At 65.9% G+C, this 17,275-nt stretch overlaps 3 protein-coding genes across 4 annotated transcripts in view; 2 read left to right on the plus strand and 1 right to left on the minus strand.

The window, feature by feature from the left end:
- Positions 1-1,849: 1,849 nt before the first annotated feature.
- On the plus strand, positions 1,850-15,606 carry PHF10 (PHD finger protein 10; the record flags this gene model as incomplete). Of its 2 annotated transcripts, none has more annotated exons than XM_084256203.1 (12): positions 1,850-1,951; positions 4,880-4,986; positions 6,504-6,634; positions 6,972-7,055; positions 8,083-8,216; positions 8,299-8,448; positions 8,883-8,992; positions 9,815-9,968; positions 10,737-10,892; positions 14,067-14,175; positions 14,427-14,615; positions 15,521-15,606. In XM_084256203.1, 12 exons carry the CDS (start codon positions 1,865-1,867, stop codon positions 15,604-15,606), a joined length of 1,497 nt encoding a protein of 498 aa, XP_084112329.1. The 2 variants fall into 2 exon arrangements, with proteins under 2 accessions (XP_084112329.1, XP_084112330.1); XM_084256204.1 differs by having other exon boundaries at positions 1,865-1,951; positions 6,978-7,055.
- A 178-nt stretch (positions 15,607-15,784) lies between these two features.
- Positions 15,785-16,579, minus strand: LOC311167732 (UPF0669 protein C6orf120 homolog; the record flags this gene model as incomplete). Its single annotated transcript, XM_084228780.1, has 1 exon — positions 15,785-16,579. One exon carries the CDS (start codon positions 16,577-16,579, stop codon positions 16,022-16,024), a length of 558 nt encoding a protein of 185 aa, XP_084084906.1. The 3' UTR covers positions 15,785-16,021.
- The window catches only part of WDR27 (WD repeat domain 27), a gene marked incomplete at both ends in the record, with an annotated part of 29,018 nt that continues 28,320 nt past the window's right edge, over positions 16,578-17,275 (plus strand). The window contains one exon of the mRNA XM_084228783.1: positions 16,578-16,704. Within this exon, the coding sequence (XP_084084909.1) occupies positions 16,578-16,704 (127 nt within the window). The remainder of the gene's footprint in view (positions 16,705-17,275) is intronic.

The raw sequence follows: 17,275 nt of genomic DNA on the forward strand, positions 1-17,275 counted from the left end.
GAACCCCCATTACTCTTGACAACAAAGTCCAGGTGCTGTTGCACAATCCGACCTCCCCCTCCTGGATTGCCTGGTTTGGTCTGAAGCTGCTGCCTCACGAGCCAGGCTGGTGTTCAGGCTCCGGCCACCCCAGGTTGCTGCTTAGTGTGGACTTCCTAAGGGACACACTTGACCCTTCTGGAATTCTTTGGTTTAGGACACTTGACACGCGGTGAAGAGGGCTCGGCTGGGCTCCAGCAGCCCAGGAGGCGGCACCACGCTGTGTGTGCATTTGTGGTGGGTGCCAGGTTGGGTGTCGGGGGAGAAAGGCCGGAACCTGGGAGACTTGGGGTGTGGCTCCCGACCCTGAGCTCTGCGGGGTTCCCGGCAACAGCGGCTTGAGGCGCAGTTTGTTGCAGTGAAGGTTTGGGCGCAGAACTGGGGACTCTGGGGAGCGACTCCTGTAGCAAAAGGTGCGGCGCTCAGGCCACTGCCAGCAAAGTCGGTTTTCTGCAGGGCAGTCTGCTGGGGGGCAGTTTGTCCAGGGGTGGCCAGTTGGATTTCAGCCCTGAGGGCCTAGCCCGGTGGGGGCCTTTCTTCTCCGCCCGCGCTCCCCGCGCTCCCCGCCCAGCCGCTGGGTCTGGTCGGTTGGTGCCCGCACTTGGGGTGGCCCGTCTTTGTTTTTCTTTTTTACATCATTGAGCAAAATAAATTTTCCTGCGAGCGTCCTGCGGGCCTGGCCTCCTCGGCTGCGGCCGCACAGGGGGGGCCGCGAGGCCCGCACGGCCTGGGCTCAGGTTTGGGGAGCCCCAGGGCGCCCGGGCAGCCCGCTTCGTTCCTGCCCCAATTTAGGGATGCGCTGCCCCAGGCGCGCACCCCGCGGGGGCTCCGGTGGGCAGCGGTTTCGCCCCGCAGGCGGAGCCCCGGCTTCCCGCCTCGCCCGCGGCGCCCCGCGCTGGCCCCGACCGCGCCGCGCCCCCCGCCCGGCCGCCCGGGACAGGCTGCGGGAGAGACGCGGGGCCCGCGGGGAGGCGCGGGGGGCGGCTTGGAAGGCGGGGGTCGGGCGCCGCCCCCCCTCGGCCGCGCGCCCCGTTCCGCCGCGGACCCCGGCCCTCCAGGGGCGCCCGCGGGCGCGAGCCCGGCGGCTCCTTCGGGGGCGCCCGGGAAGCCCCGCGGCCGACGACGCCTCCCGCCGGGCGAGGCGGCCCCGCGTTCCCGGCGCCTTCGGGAGCCTGAGGCGCGCGCGGGGAGGCGGGGGCCGGGCGCGCGCCGGGACAAAGGCGGGGGGCGGGCGGGGGGCGGGCGGGGGGCGGGCGGGGGCGCGGGGCCCGGGGCGGGGCGAGGGCGGCGCGGCGGGCGGGCGGGCGGGCGGGGCGGTGGGGGCGGGGCGGGACCCCCGCGGGGCGGGCGGGCGCGGAGGCTGCGCGCGGGCGGCGGGCCGGGGCCGGGGCCGGGGCGCGGGCGGCGGTGCGGGCTCGGGGCGCGGGGCGCGGGGCGCGGGGCGCGGGGCGCGGGGCTCGCGGCGCGGGGCGCGGGGCGCGGGGCGCGGGGCTCGGGGCGCGGCGCGCTCGTCTCCGCCGCGGCTTCCCGCCGCTCCTGCCCGCGGCCTCCCGGCGGCGCCGCTCCCGCCGCGCGCCCGCCCGCCCCTCCCCCCGCGGCCGGCGGCCGGCGTCCCGCGCTGGCGGCCATGGCGGTGGCGCTGGCGCTGGCGGGCCGCGGGGCGCGCGGGGGAGGCCGGGGCCGGCCCCCGGGCGGCGGGCGGGCGGAGGGGGCGGGGCCGGGGCGGCGGGCGGCCCGCGCGGCGACGGCGGCGGCGGCGGCGGCGGCGGCGGCCGGGACGAGGCGGCGGCGGCGGCGGCGGCGGCGGCGCGGGGCGCTCGGGCTGATGGCGGCGGCGGCCGGGCCCGGGGCCTCCCTGTCCCCGCGCCCCGGCGACAGCGGCCCGGCCACCCCCGGAGCGCCGTCCCCCCAGGTGAGCGGCTTCCGGGCCCGGCCGGCGGCGCCCGGGGCGGGGCGGGGCGGGCCGGGGGGCGGGCGGGCTCCCCCTAGGCCCGCGCGGGGCGCGCGCGGGAGCCGGCCCGGCCGCCCGAGGCCCGGAAGCTGCGGGCCCGGCCGGGGAGCCCAACTGTGAGGCGCCCCCGCGAGCGGGCGCGCCCGAGGCCGGGCCGGAACTTCCGGGCCACTTGGGCCCGCGCCCCAGCCCCACGCGGCCGCGGCCCCGGGCCCGGACCCCACCCCACTCGCGGGCCAGCGAGCCTCCGGACGCGCCCCCCGGACCGCGAGGGCCCCCCGACAGCCACGTCCCCGGAGAGTGAGTTCCCTGGACACGGCCCCCCTCAGTGAGGCCCCTCCACAGTGACCCCCCTCAGAGATCCCCCTCAGTGAGGCCCCTCCACAGTGAGCCCCCCTCAGAGATCCCCCTCAGTGAGCCCCCCTCAGAGATCCCCCTCAGTGAGGCCCCTCCACAGTGAGCCCCCCTCAGAGATCCCCCTCAGTGAGCCCCCCTCAGTGAGCTCCCCTCACAGTGAGCTCCTCTCAGAGTCCCTCCACAGTGAGCCCCTCACAGTGATCCCCCCTCACAGGGTCCCTCCACAGTGAGCCCCCCTCAGTGATCCCCCTCAGAGATCCCCCTCAGTGAGCCCCCCTCAGTGAGCTCCCCTCACAGTGAGCTCCTCTCAGAGTCCCTCCACAGTGAGCACCCCACAGTGAGTCCCCCTCACAGGGTCCCTCCACAGTGAGCCCCCTCAGTGAGCCCCCCTCAGTGAGCTCCCCTCACAGTGAGCTCCTCTCAGAGTCCCTCCACAGTGAGCCCCCCTCAGTGAGCTCCCCTCAGTGATCCCCCTCAATGAGCCTCTCACAGTGAGTCCCCCTCACAGAGCCCCTCCACAGTGAGCCCCCCTCAGCTCCAGCACAGTGAGCCCCCTCACAGTGAGTGCCCCCACAGTGAGCTCCCCTTACAGTCCCTCCACAGTGAGCCCCTACAGTAAGTCCCCCTCAGTGATCCCACCTCAGTGAGCCCCTCACAGTGAGCCTCCCACAGTGAGCCCCCTCACAGTCCCCCTCACAGAGTCCCTCCACAGTGAGCCCCCCCACAGTGAATCCCTCTCAGCTCCCCCCCCAGTGTCCCCCACAGTGAGCACCCCTACCACAGTGAACCCCCCTCATAGTGAGCCCCCCACAGTGGGCCCCCCTCACAGTCCCCCTCACAGAGTCCCTCCACAGTGAGTGCTCCTCAGCTCCCCCACAGTGAGCCCTCTCACAGTGAACCCCCCTCACAGTGAGCTGAGCGCCCCCATAGTGAGCCCCCCACAGTGAACCCCCCACAGTGAGCCCCCCAGGCATGGTCCCACTCCAAATCGCGCCCCCTGGGACAGTGAGTCCCCAGCTGGGACCACAGGATAGCGAGCCCCCAACCCCACCGCCCTCCCCCCAGCAAGCCCCATAGTCCCCCGGCACAGCTTCTGCCCGTAGGCCCCCATACTCCCTGGACAGTGGTCCCCTGGGCACTGGGCCCCCCTTACCCTGGTGTCCCCCACCGTGGGCCCCGGCTTGGCGCCCCGGGCCCCACTCCGCGGTTTGCTCCGCTGGAGGCCCTGCCCCTGCTCTTCTAGGCCAAGAGGTTCGGTGCCTGGTGTGGGGCGCAGTCAGGCTGAACCCAGCTGTCTGCCTGCGACTGGGGCAGGGGCTGACAGCTGGTGGCAGAAGGTGGGGTGAGCGCTGTGGAAGGAGGACACCCCTCCAGTCAGCACCACCCTGGCCGCCGACAGCCGGGCGTGAGCCCAGCCCACCTGGGCCCTCTGCTGCGGGGCTGGACGCCCACCCCCCACTGCCCAGCTGTGCAGGGGGCGCCCCGGGGAGTCAGCATTCGCGTGGGGGGTGCCTCTGACGGAGGGGACCTGCGCCCTGTGAGGGGGCTCTGGTGTCCGTGGGGCAGGGCCCTGGGGCGCCCCTGAGCGGGTGCCGCCGCCACGAACAGAGCCGTCCACGCCTGCTGGCGTATCCCTGTTGGGGAGCCTCAGTTTCTGACCAGGGGCCTTGACCTTCTTTAGGCACTTAAACAAACGGACTTAAAAATCCGCCGCGTGCTCAGAAGCAGGCGAGCAGCGGCAGGATTCTTGCATTCCTACAGGGAGTTAAACCTGAAGTGTAAAATGTTGTGATTGGAGGGTGGGTGTGAAGCGCGGGTTTGGGGGACACATGTAGCCCCCGCCCCCGGCCTGCGCTCCCCTGGGCAGGAGCGTCCACGCTGGGAATGAGTCTGGTAAGCCCTGGACTGTTGGTGCAGGCCCGGCCCGGCCCATCTCCGCCGTGTGGCTGCAGGGCGCCTCCCTTTCCCCGTCCCAGAGGGCCCGGCGTGGCCGCAGCGCCCAGCCTCAGCCTCGCTGACCGGACAGCGCAGGACCTGGAGTGGAAGCGCCGCGGTGGTGTGAGAGGCCCTGGCCGCACCTGCTGCCATCCCCCCGGGGCCCCCGGCCGCCCCGCGCTGCCGCCTGGACAAGGAGGCTCAGGCTCTGCAGCCTCTCCTGGGCCGCGGGTTGCCAGATGACCCGAGGGTTTATTTCTGCTGAATGTCGGCAATAAAAAAATTCACAGGGCTGATAACTGGCCAGTCCTCGCACTCACTGCCCTGGCGGGGTCCACGGAGCCACCACGGCCCGGCCAGCCCTGGGAGCAGGTCAGGCCGGGCGACCTGGGTCAGCGCCCGGCCTCTCGCAGCCCGTTGGCCGCAGGGGAGCGAAGCACTGAAGGCGGGTTTTGGTTTTGTCCAGGTCTTGCCAAACTCTTGGCTGCTTTTAATTACAACAGGGTAACGTTTGGGGCCAGTTGGGCCTCGTGGCGAGTTGGGAAGGCTATGGCGGGTCTTTGTTCTCTGACTGGCTGTTGTCTGGCCCCGGCGCAGGACGACAATGAAGACCACTCCAGCGACGGCGCGCAGCCCCCCAAGAGGCGGCGGATGGGCTCGGGCGACAGCTCCCGGAGCTGTGAGGCGGCCAGCCAGGACCTGGGGTATGGCCTCTGTCTCCCCCCACCCCCCCCACCAGCCAAGGCGGTCATTGATTCCCTGTGGACGTGGCTCGGGCTGGGTTTGCTGTGTCGCTCACCAGGCTCCCTTCGCTGCCTCGGGCGGACTCCACGTGTCCTGCCACCGTGGCCACCAGCATTGCCAGAGCTTTGCTGCCTCCACAGAGGCATCACGGCCACGGAGCTGTGGGGCGCCGCTGCGGGCGGTCTCCCTGCTCCCGGGCCCCCGTGAGGGCAGCACACGGCGCCTGTCTCAGGGCCGTCTCATCGCTGCACAGCAGCGGCAGCTGGCGGGCGGGCCTCAGCTCTTCGGAGCTGGGCCCCACGCCCCACCGTGCCACCCTTGCCCGGCTGTGGTCTGCGGTGGACGCTGGCACGCCGCACCTCGGCGCTTGGGCTCTGTCCGGGACTGCTGTTCCCACGTCCAGGGCCCTCGTGTGTCCAGGCCCGGGAGTCCAGGCCATGGGGCAGCTCCACGGTTGGTTTCCAAGAAGCAGCTGGACTGGCCGTGGCTCGCTTGCCTCCCGCCAGCAGTCAGGGCCCCAGTTTCTTCACATCCTCACGGGATTGCTCTTTTCTGTTTTTAAAGCACAGGCCCTGAGCGGCGTGAGGTGGCGTCGCGCTGTCTCTTGAGGCGCCCCCTGCGCCGAGCCTCCCCAGGGCCCAAGGCCGCTCATTTTGCCCAGTCCAGGCCTTAGTTGTGAGGGTCTCTGGTGTCCGCGGGGACCCATCGGTAGGCGCCGGGTCCCGAGGAAATGCTCCTGTCTCCTCCTCGGGGTTTTGGAGTTTTATTCCGCACGCTCAGGTCCCTCATCCAGATTTTAATTGTGCGCATGGCGGGAGGTAGCGCCAGCCCCTGGCGCTCGTGTGGGGTCCAGAGGGCTTGCCTTTGGGGCAAGCGCGCCCTCGTGTTCTGTGCGTGCTTGGATGCGTGGGGAGCCGTGTCGCGTCCCTGCCGCTGGGGATGTGAGAGGCTGGGCCAGGCCAGGCCCAGTACTGGGGCTGACCGGAGGGCGCGGCTCCCACTCTGCGGGCGGAGAGCAGTCCCCGCGCGTCCTTCGCGACACCGAGAAACAGGCCCTCGGGGCTTCCTTGGCCGCTGGTGACTCACCGTGGACTGGGAGCCAGTCGGTGACTGGCTTGGGCTGGACCGGGCTCGGGAGCTGTGCCAGGAGCCTCTGAGGGCCTCCGTGGCCGGGGCAGCTTCTCACCCGCGGTGGGAGGGCCGGCGTGCTGCGGCCTGTCGGAGGGCGAGTTGTGTCCATTTCACTTTTTTGTTGGATTTTCCGGAAGGTGTTTCTTTTCCCTCTACTTTGTAATTTTATTTGATGCAGTTGAAAGATGGGCGCTTCTCTGTGTCGCCGAGTTAAAGACAGACAGGGTGGGAATAAAATAGCTTCCCAAGTCCTTAGGAAGAAATAGACTCGAAAGTAAATCTTTCAATAGCCTTAAAAACTAAAACGACTAAAGTCCTGCCCCGCCGACGGCGCGCGTCTCCGCAGCTTCAGCTACTACCCGGCGGAGAACCTCATTGAGTACAAGTGGCCGCCCGACGAGTCCGGCGAGTACTACATGCTGCAGGAGCAGGTCAGCGAGTACCTGGGCGTGACCTCCTTCAAGCGCAAGTACCCAGGTATCCGCCACGGGGCGGCCCGGGGCTGCTGTAGAAGCGAGGCGGGCCGAGGAGCTTCCCGGGGAACACTGTCAACGCCGGCGGGTCGGGCGGGGGCCGGTGGGTGGGGGCGGGGCCCGCCTTGGGTCGCCGTTTCCAGTTTTGTTTCTGACTTTGATTCTTTCAAGTCTCCTTTGTGAGACTCGAGCGTCATCTCCCTAACACCGTGAAAGACATCGCAGTCGTGAAGATTTTGACTTTTTAAAAACTTTGAGGCCGTTTTTGTAAGCGTTTCAAAGTCTTACAAGTATGTAGCGGTTTACTCTTTGTAATAGTTTTTCTGTCCTTTTGTTTGGAGATTTAGAGCGACGTGATTTGTCTCATAAGGAGAAACTCTACCTGAGAGAGCTGAACGTCATCACCGAGACTCAGTGCACCCTAGGTGGGCTGGTGGCGGGGGGCACTGGGCGGTGGGGGGGGCCGGGGGATGTCCATAAATATCCATAAATGGACGTTTATGAGGTGACATTGGCGGAGTGTTTGCTTTCCTAAGATAGCTTATGAAATTAATACAGATAGGTTAATTCTTTAAGTGTAAATTGTTTATTTAGTTTTTGTGTGTGGTTGATTAGAAGGGAACGTGATATTTTATGCCACTATCATCTTGCATCGTCCACAGAAATGTTGTGTGTGTTTGTCGGAATTTACATACTTTTTATTTATTTATGCTACAAGGGCTGGGGTGCAGGCCAGAGGTGTGGGGGTGAGAGGACTCCCCAGAGACAGAGTGGGGAGCAGAACAGGCGGATTGACGGAAATCCACCGCTGAGGGGAGCAGCGGGGAGACAGGAGAGGTCTGCTGTGCCCTGTGGGTCATTCCCTGGCCGGGAATGGACTCAGGCCGCGGCAGTGACAGACTGAGACGGACTCTTGAGCCCCAGGGAGGCCAGGAATTTATGCTTTTTGAAATGTGTTGGTCCTTGACTCTGAAAAGTCAGGTTTTGCTCAGTTTCTGGCTGTAGTTAGCCTCACGCTTGGCTTGCGATGCTTCGTGGGTGCGCGGTCTGGGCGCAGGCGCTCTGTCAGGCTTGAACTGGCTTCGTGACCTGCCCAGCCTGTGGCACCCAAGCCTGGTGATTTTATAAATCGGTGATGAACAAGATGGGGGGGGACCCTCCTTTCTTGCCTGCACCCCCTGGTGGTTGTCCTCAGGCAGCGTGCGCAGGGCGGCCTGTGTGTGCTGCCCAGAGTCTTGGAAGACATTTTGCTGAAAAATTGATTTCTTTGCAACTTTGGTGACCTGTTTTCAATTGCTTGAATTTATGCTGGAAATATTATTTTTGGATCATTTGTTGACTGTTGGAAAACATTTTAAGTGAAGGGTAGTTGGAAGGAAAAAACAATGTTGAGAAGCAGTTTTGTTCATTTGGCCTTCAGAGGGCCTCTGCGCTTCCCCCGTGCTCTGACAGGCCTGACGGCGCTGCGCAGCGATGAGGTGATTGACCTGATGATCAAGGAGTACCCCGCCAAGCACGCCGAGTACTCAGCCATCCTGCAAGAGCGGGAGCGCCAGCGCATCACCGACCACTACAAGGAGTACTCGGTGCGCGGAGGCCCAGCCTGCCCCTGGGGGAAGGTGCCACGTCCTGCTTGACGTGGCTGCGCCTGTGGCGTTTCTATTTCAGCAAATGCAGCAGCAGAACACCCAGAAAGTCGAGGCCAGCAAAGTGCCCGAGTACATCAAGAAAGCGGCCAAGAAGGCAGCGGAATTCAACAGCAACCTGAACCGGGAGCGCATGGAGGAGCGCCGGGCCTATTTCGACCTGCAGACACATGTAGGCCCACGCCCGCCCCTCTGTCCCACCACGTGTCCCTTCTGCCCTGGAACCTGGGATGACACGACTGATCATGCTGGGGGTGGGGGGGGTGGGGGCCCTGGCTGACGCGCACGTTCTCGGCAGCTTCCATGAGCCCCGGCACCCGCTGACCCTGGCTTGCTGGAAGCATCGTGTAAGCCTGCACGCTCTGCGGTCCACCCGGGAGGCCGGGCCTGGCCTCCCCGTGATGCGTTCGGGGGGTGCCATGGTGGCCCTGGCTGGGTGCTCTGAGTAGATGCGCAGCTGGTGTGTGTGTGTGGGGGGGCAGCGGGGGTGGGGCCCAGGCTGGGGGGCACCTGCTGGTCCAGGGTCTCCCTGCTGTGGCTCCAGGCCGTGGGTGGGGCCTGTCCCTGGAACCGTCTGGAACCGGCCGCTTGTCCTTGTCCCACCAGGTCATCCAGGTGCCGCGGGGCCGGTTCAGGGTCCTGCCCACAGGGCGCACCAAGGTCAGCTCGTACCCCGTGGCGCTCATCCCCGGCCAGTTCCAGGAGTACTACAAAAGGTGCGCGGGGCTCACGTGGGCTTGGGCAGGGGAGGGGGCGTCTGCTGTCCCAGCCACCACCTCTGGGCCCCTTCAGGGTCACCATGCCGGGGCTAGGCCCTGCCTGCTGCCCCTTGCAGTGGATGGTGCTGGGCACCTGCAGTCGGAGGGTGGGGGCACCCTGCTGGCCTGTGCGGGGTGCAGCTCCCTGTGCCACAGTCTCGGCCGGTCCCCAGGCCGAGCCTGGGCAGGACGCGCTGCGGTTGGCGGGGCCTCTGCTGGCTCTGCTGAGAGCAGACCGGGCTTGGGCGGCTCTGATGCGCGGCTCCCATCAGGGATCAGAAATTCTCGTCTCTTATTTTCGGGCCAGAGAGGACTGGAAGTGGACGCGGGTGTCTCGGTGAAGGAGGGGCTGGCGGCAGCTGCTCCTTTAGGGAGGGTGCCTGGTGCTGGCATGTGCCAGGCGGGCCAGGCTCTGTGCAAGGAGGCCCCAGCGCTGCCCGCCGGGTGCCCGGCAGGGCCACAACCCTCAAAGTGAGATGGGCGCTTTGCTGCTTGGCTGCGCCGGGGCCAGACGCCGTGCCCCTTCTCTGGTGGCCACAGCCCTCGTCCCCTGGCGTCTAGTCCTCCCTCTGGGCTGTCGGTCAGCGGCAGAAACCCCCCCTTGATGGGCATCGAGCGTGCGTTTCCTGTGACTGGTGCTGTGAGAAAAGTCGAGGCTTTCCCTTTCCCCTCGCCGCCTGGGCCGAGGCGCGCATGCTTTCTCGCCTCTCCCCTTGGGGAGTGTCAGAGGCGGAGACGGCGGGCTGCGGCCAGGCAGCGGGTGACCCCGGCCCCACCCAGGTATTCGCCGGACGAGCTGCGCTACTTGCCGCTGAACACGGCGCTCTACGAGCCCCCCCTGGACCCTGAGCTCCCCGCTCTGGACAGCGACGGCGACTCGGACGACGCTGAGGATGGGCGCGGCGACGAGAAGCGGAAGAGCAAGGGCGCTTCGGTGAGACGGGCTCGCCCCTGGGAGTGTCGCCCCGGCCTGCGCTGGGGGCTCTGTCGGGCTCCGCGGAGGAGCGGGAGGAGCGGGGAGGAGCGGGGAGGAGCGGGCCGCGCTGGCGATGGGCTTGGTGCCGCCGCGTCCCAGCTGCTGGCCAGTCGTGGCCTCGTCTGTGCCGTCCGGGCCCTGAGGCTGGGCGGCTGCTGTCGGGACGTGTTGTGTGGAGTGAGGCCCCAGCCAGGGCTGGGCAGCCCGGATGCCTGGATGCCCGGATCCCCGGACGATGGCCAGGCCGCGCTCGCCAGGCGCCCTCGAGTCCAGGGAGGAGCAGCACCGGGGCGACCTCACAGCTGCTCCAGGACGCTCTCTCGGGACAAGGGCGCGAGTCTGGGTGGCCCGGGCCGCTCACCAGGAGGGCCGGCCGGCTCCTGAGGTTGTCAGCATTCACGCGAACGCGGGGTTTTACTCTGATCAGGTTTTAAGTGCAACGACGTACTGAGTGTCAGTGGGCTGACGCGGGCAGGAAAGCATGTCGGGGGGGCCCTGACCAGGGGGTGGGAGGGGTCATGCTTAGAGGTTCCCTGTGTGGCCAGCGCGCCCCCTTGTGGGGCCGGCTCCCTTCTGGCAGCTTTCGCTGCCCTTGGAAGACGCTTTGTTAGATCGTCTTTAATTAGAAGTTGGTAGGACTTTGGGACATTTTGAACATTCCTTGAGGTGCTCCAAACCCAACCCTAGCCCACGTGACCCCAAGGCCCTCCGTGCTCCCCCCCGCAGGGCAGCTCTGCGGGCAGCGTGTCCGAGGGGGACGGCCTTCCGGACGGCCAGGAGGAGCCCTTCCAGGGACGACAGAGGCCCAAGGATAAGGCCGCAACGCCAAGGAAAGACGCTGCCAAGCGTTCTGTACTGTCCAAGTCAGTGCCCGGGTACAAGGTAGAAGAAAAAAGCCCCTGACTCGGCTCCCTCCCGCCCAGCCTCCCCGAGCGCCTGCTCCCGTCTCCGCGGCCGCCGCCGCCGCCCGCTCCCTCTCCTGGGCGGCTTTCTGTCTCTCTGGCTCTGGGCTGGCTTTTGTTCTCTGTATTTGCACAATTTTTAAGAGAATCTTTTCTGCTTTTAAGTGGTTGCAGGCAAGTATGGGTTTCTAGAATGATCTCTCAGGCTCAGGAGAGGCCAGACTTGGCTGACAGTGAAGTGCAGGGGTTGAGCTGGCCTGCAGGGCTGTGCGTGCAGTGCCTTTCATCTGGGGGCTGTTGGCAGCCGACCCCGGGGCTCAGAGCCTGGGGCCCCAAGCGCGGTGAGGCGCTGGCCTGGAGCCCTTTGGTCAGCGCGTTGGCCTGTTACTCCCGGCGTCGGGCCTGTGGCCGGACAGCCCCATGGCCGCCTCTGGGGCCGGCTCCTGCACCGGGAGGGAGGAGCAGTCGCCGGCAGTGGGTCTAGACGTGGTGAGAAGGCTCCTTCGTAGGGCTGAGTGTTGCAGAACCTACTTTTCGTTGTGCTTGTGCAGGTGTTGGGAGGAACATCTGGGTCAGGAGACGGGGGGTCTGCGAGTGCCCGGCCGTCCACACGCCTGGCCGGGGCTCCACCATCTTCCCCCGACGACGGCAGGAGGCCATGTGGCACCAGGGGCAGCCCCTGGGGAGCCAGAGATGCCGCCAGCCCAGTCTGCTGCGGTGCCGGCCCCTATGCTGGGCCCGTGAGTGGCCGAGCCGGCGCTTTTAGGCTGGAGGTTGACATTCGCGCGGATGAGCTGACAGCAGCGGCCCCAGGCCAGGGTTTGGAACGCTGGCCAGGCCGCCGGGGCAGGGTTTTGGGGAGTCTGAGGACAAGGAGCTCGCGCCGCGATCACTGGCTCAGCGCCAGGAGACCACAGGGAGCGAGTGGACAGGCGGCCGCGGTGCTCGGCCGAGGCGGGTGGTGCCCGGGGCCTCGGCAGCTCAGGTCGGGAGCCGCCGGCGTGTGGACGTCCCAGCACGGTGGGGGCATGTCTGCGCAGTCAGCCTTCCCTGGCATCCCTGGCATGGGGTGCGGCCCCCGTGCCCCTGCTGTGGGCGGGGACAGGCGCGGGCCCACGGGCTTGCCTTCCGCTGGCAGGACCGTCTCTTGGGTTACATTAACCTGCGCTTGGGCCCTGCCTGGCGCGGCTCGGGGTGAGCCAGGGCTTGGTCAGCGCCAGGTCTCCCGAGCTCCGTGTCTGTCCCAGCAGGAGAGCGAGTGCGGGGTGAGCCGTTGTTTGAACGCTGAGAGGACCGCGAGGGTGAGGTGGTAGCCTTCGGGTCAGGGCTGCCCTCGCTGCGCTCCTCGAGCTGTTGGTCAAGCGTGGGCTCTGCCCGGTGGCCGTCGGGGGCGACCGGCCCTCACGCTGCTCTGGGCCACGGTCCTGGGTGCCCGCGGTGCGCCCCGGGACTCCGTGCAGGCCCCGCCCCTGCCTGTCCGTCCCTCTTTTCATCAAGAGGGTGAGGAGGCCTCTGAGTGGTCTCGGAGGACTGTGCGGTGTTGAGCTTAGTGCCCCCTGAGGCCTCTTGGCGCCCCCATCATGTGCTCGACGTGCGCTGCGGCCGTCGTAGGACGTGGACACTCCAGAGCGTGACCCTTCACCTTGTTCTGCTCCTCTTGACTTCTGTCAGGGCCCACGGGGACCTCCCGCAGGTCCGCTGCCCTGGGTCCTCGGGCGCCAGCGCTGCTGTGCGGTGGGACACGCGGGCGGGCCGAGGCGCTTCCTGCCAGGGCCTGAGCGGGGCCGCGGCGCCAGCGGCTGCGGCTCGGGTCACAGGCGCGCCCGGCCCAGCGGCCGCGGGGGCAGGGGCAGGGGCAGGGGCAGGGGCGCCCGCGAGCGCACGTAGACTCGCTCCCGGCGGAGTTCCTTCTGTATGTTTAACCTCCGTGATATTTATTATTTTGTAGAGACATTTGTGATTGTTTAGAGTTACTGTTTTTATTATATTTATGTATAAGGTTGACTTTTTTAAATAAATAAGCCAAAAATTATTTTTGAACGCCTCTGTCATCTTTTGCAAAGAAAGATACTTCAAAAATAAAAGCCTTAAGGAATTCAGAACAAATTGCTTAGGCCTGACGGTCACGCAGGTGGCAGCAAGACGTTTCGGGGCTGGGACTCGATGTGCCGCGTCGGACTTGGGTCGGTTTCCGGTTCAGTCGCTCAGGCGAGGGAAGCGGCAGGTGCCTTTGCTGGGTTGGAATAAAATAGAAAAATGTCCTCATTCTATTCAAAATAAATGGTCCCGGTGCCGATGCGTGTGCACCCCGGCCGCCCCCTGGCTGCCGGCGCTCCCTCTGGGCACCCGCTGAGTGGGGCCGAGGGGCCGGGCCCGAGCGACCGCCCCACACGCTCGGGGCTGTGCGCGCGGACGCCCGCGCGTCCTTCCTCCCGCCGGCCTTGGGTGCAGTGGCCCTCTCTTCCTTCGTCCTTTTCTGTGTGCCGCTGCGTATTTTTTAAGGCCCAGATACCTTGGCTGGGTGGTGCGTTTTTAATCGGAACCGTGAACGGCGCTTGGCGGGTAGGATGCGGCGTGTTTCAAGCGGGCGCTTCTCCCTTGTCTGAGATCCCACTCCCGCGGCTGGCATCTCCCGGCGGCCGCTGCTCTCGGGCGGGCTTCCCTTGCTCTGTGGCGTGCAGCGGGCCCCGCACTGCCTTCGTGCAGGAATCCGCTTTACAGATGTTGCCTGGTGTTTATTTTACTTAGGTTTTATAGATTTGGCTTTACCACTTTGGAGAAACACCAGTTTTTAAACAAAACCAGTGGGCACGGTGTTTAAAACCGAGTCTTCCATAATAAGCCTGACTCCAGGCGGCGGCCTTGGCGCTCCCTCTCCAGGCCGAGGGGCCCCTCCGGCCCATCCCAGGGCCCTGTTGTGGGCGAGGCCCACTGCCTTTGACCCTCTCCTGAGGCCGCCCTCGGAATTGTGAAGGGAAGCCCCAGGCCCTAGTCAGTAGCCCCTGTCATGTCGAAGGCAGCCTCATGGGCTGTCTTTCCAAAAGGTCCTCCTGTAAGCGATCGCAAGTTGCTGGGCCGTGCAGTGTCAGAATTCCTTTTGAACCCACAGTAAGTTCTTCTGGCATGATTTTATAGCCCTCTTCTACCCTTCCAGCCAAAGGCCATTCCAAATGCTATATGTGGAATTTGTCTGAAGGGTAAGGAGTCCAACAAGAAAGGAAAGGCTGAGCCCCTTATACACTGCTCCCAGTGTGACAACAGCGGTGAGTACGGCTTCTCCCCGCCCTCTGTCGCTTCGAGCACTGGGGTTTTACCCAGACCTGAACCCAAGCCGCACGCCCACAGCGTGGCTCGCGAGGCCCGGGCGGCCGCGTGCGCGTCTTCGCTGCACCTTCGTTTCTCTCTGGCCCCCAGGCAGGCGGCCACTCTTGAGGAACGCTGAAGCGAGCTAGCACTCTATTATGCCCTGTTAAGCCAAACGTTGTGTGAAGTACTAACACTGGTTTTGATTTAGGCCACCCTTCTTGCCTGGACATGACCATGGAGCTGGTGTCCATGATTAAGACCTACCCATGGCAGTGTATGGAGTGTAAGACTTGCATTATATGTGGACAGCCCCACCACGAAGAGGAGATGATGTTCTGTGATGTGTGTGACAGAGGTTATCATACTTTTTGTGTGGGCCTTGGTGCTCTTCCGTCAGGTAAAGATTAAAAGGAGGAGGGACATTATCTCTGAGTGATGGGACTGTACCAGCACTTTTTTTAAGGCTGCAGAAACAACGTAATGACCCAAGGGCCAGTAGGTCCCTCGTGGTCGCAGAAGTGGCCACAGCTGCGCTCACAGATCATCAGCCCAACCACAGGACAGATGGGGTGTCAGAGTGTCCAGTCAGCTGTGGAGGCAGAACTCACTGTCCAGACAGGCCAGTGTTTTCTACTCAAGCAGCAACAGCATCAACTTGTTTCAAAGCCTGAATTTTATTTTAATACATCAGTGTAGAAACTTAACAAAACGACTGCTCTGCCTTTATACATAGTAAATCGGATTTCAGTAATCGAGGCCAACGAGGATTCTAGATAACTTCAGAATAAACGTAACTGAGTCAGTCACCGTAGTAGGACTATAACATTACACAGAAAATTGTGTAATCTTAGGACTTCTTGCATAGTTAACACTGCGAAATAGTCTATAAATAATGCCTAGAGCTTCTGGTAATCATTAAGCAGCAGCTTCAGTGATAGAAGTTCTGTAGCGCTTCGCACGCGTGCAGGTCTGCGTGGCGCTGGCGGGCGCCCTGGACGCAGCTCCAGCGAGCAGCGGGGGGAAAAGCTGCTCTGACGTGGCTCAGTTTCATAAAGGGTTAGAGTCGCTTTCCACAAGGCCCGAGTCTAACTAACGAGGCACCTCTGCCCCGGCCCCCCTCGCACTGCACTCCAGGGATTCCACAGTGACTCGCGGGAATTTATTTCTCCTTGTCCAGGAGCCCACCAGTGTCACTCCAGAGAGGAGCATTGTGAGAACTGAGCAAGGAGATAAATGGGTTTAAGAATTCAGTCCTGATAAAACCAAGTGTCGTTCTGTATTAACTAGCGATTTTTCTCCTAGGTCGCTGGATTTGTGACTGTTGTCAGCGAGCCCCCCCAACACCCAGGAAAGTGGGCAGAAGGGGGAAAAACAGCAAAGAGGGATAAAATAGTTTTCTGATCCCAATATTGTAATACGCATTTAAATGAAATATTTGGTGCCAGTTTATTTACAACATTCTCATTTTTATGCAATAAAGAATTTTTGAAATTAACTGTGTGCCGAAAAGCTGCAAGTTGATTTATTTGTTACAAGCTCCCCTTCCCCGGAGCCCAGGCCGGGCGCTGCAGAAGCCCCTGGAAACGTCCGGCCCCTGGATTGGAAAGAGGCGCCTGTCCCCTCGGCGGCCGCCGCGGGCTGGGCAGCGCTGCGGTCTCCTGCGCGCGGGGCTCCGGCGTCCGGGGCTGGAAGCGCCGCTCGCCGAGTCTGCAGCCCGAGACGCTCCGTCCTGCGGGCCGGGGCCGGAGGCCGAGGTCCCGCCCGCGCCCGCCTCGACGGCGCCGCCGGAGGCCCCGGGCCGCCTCAGAAGAGGATCTCCAGCACCAGCTTCAGCAGGCCGATGAGCACGGCCCAGAGCACCGACTCCTCCTCGGGCGCCGCCGCCTCCTCGGGCGCGCGGGCGGGCGGGCCGGGGGCGCCGGCGGGCGGCGCGGGCGCGGCGGGCGCGTGCGGCTCGGGGCTGCGGTCGTGGTAGACGCGCATCTCGAACTCGCTCTCCTGGTGCGACGGGTGCCCGTAGACGCCGATGCCCACGGGCCGGCGGAAGTGGCCGGGGATGGCCACGGCGTCGGGGCCGCAGGTGGCCGACTGCAGCGCGTAGTCGTCGAAGCTGGGGTGCAGCGTGCTGTCGGACACGTACAGGTCGGCGTCGCCGCGCAGGCTGCGCATGCGCAGCACCACGCGGCCCTCGTGGCTCAGGCGCAGGTAGCTGTAGTTGCCCGCGCCCACGCGGCCCTGCACCACGTGCAGCAGCGCCCACTCGGCCGGGGCCTCGTCCTCGTCGTCCGCGCCGGCGGCGGCGCCCGGGCCGCGCGCCCACAGCAGCGCGAGCAGCAGCAGCAGCGGCCGGGGCGCGGCCATGGCGGCGGGCGCGGCGGCTCGCGGGGCTCGCGCGGGCGGGCCGCCCCCCGCTCTCGAGGCGCTCGCTCCGGCGCCGCGCCGGGGCGTCCGGGCCGGGCCGGGCGGCTGCGCCGGGGGAGCCGGAAGTCGGGCGGCGCGGGCGTGACGTGGCGGAAGCAGGGCGCGTCCCGGGGCGGGGCTCCAGCTCTCGCGAGACGTCGAGGGGGCGGGGCTGAGCGGCGGCGGTTGGTCACCATGGCGACCGGGGCGGGGCTCGGCCGGGCGCTCGGGAGACGCGGGCCCGGGGGGGAGGCGGCCGCTCGCCGTCCTGCGTCCGAGCCGGCCCGAGCGCCCAGGTGAGAGGGGGCGGCGCGTCGCACCCGCCCCGCTCCCGCCTGCCCGGCCCTGCCCGCCCCGTCCTGCCCTCACCCGCCCCCCGGGGCGCACCCGGCCTGGGGTGCCGGCCCTGCCCGCCCCGTCCTGCCCTCACCCCAACCCCCGGGGTGCACCCGGCCCAACCTCACCGGCCCTGCCCGCCCCGTCCTGCCCTCACCTGCCCCCCGGGGTGCACCGGCCCAGGGGTGCCGGTGCTGCCCGCCCGGTCCTGTCCTCACCCCGCCCCAACCTCACTGGCCCTGCCCGCCCCGTCCTGCCCTCACCCCAACCCCCGGGGTGCACCCGGCCCAACTTCACTGGCCCTGCCCGCCCCATCCTGCC

This window comes from Talpa europaea, assembly GCF_964194135.1.
Source record: "Talpa europaea genome assembly, chromosome: 2".
Taxonomy (NCBI): domain Eukaryota; kingdom Metazoa; phylum Chordata; class Mammalia; order Eulipotyphla; family Talpidae; genus Talpa; species Talpa europaea.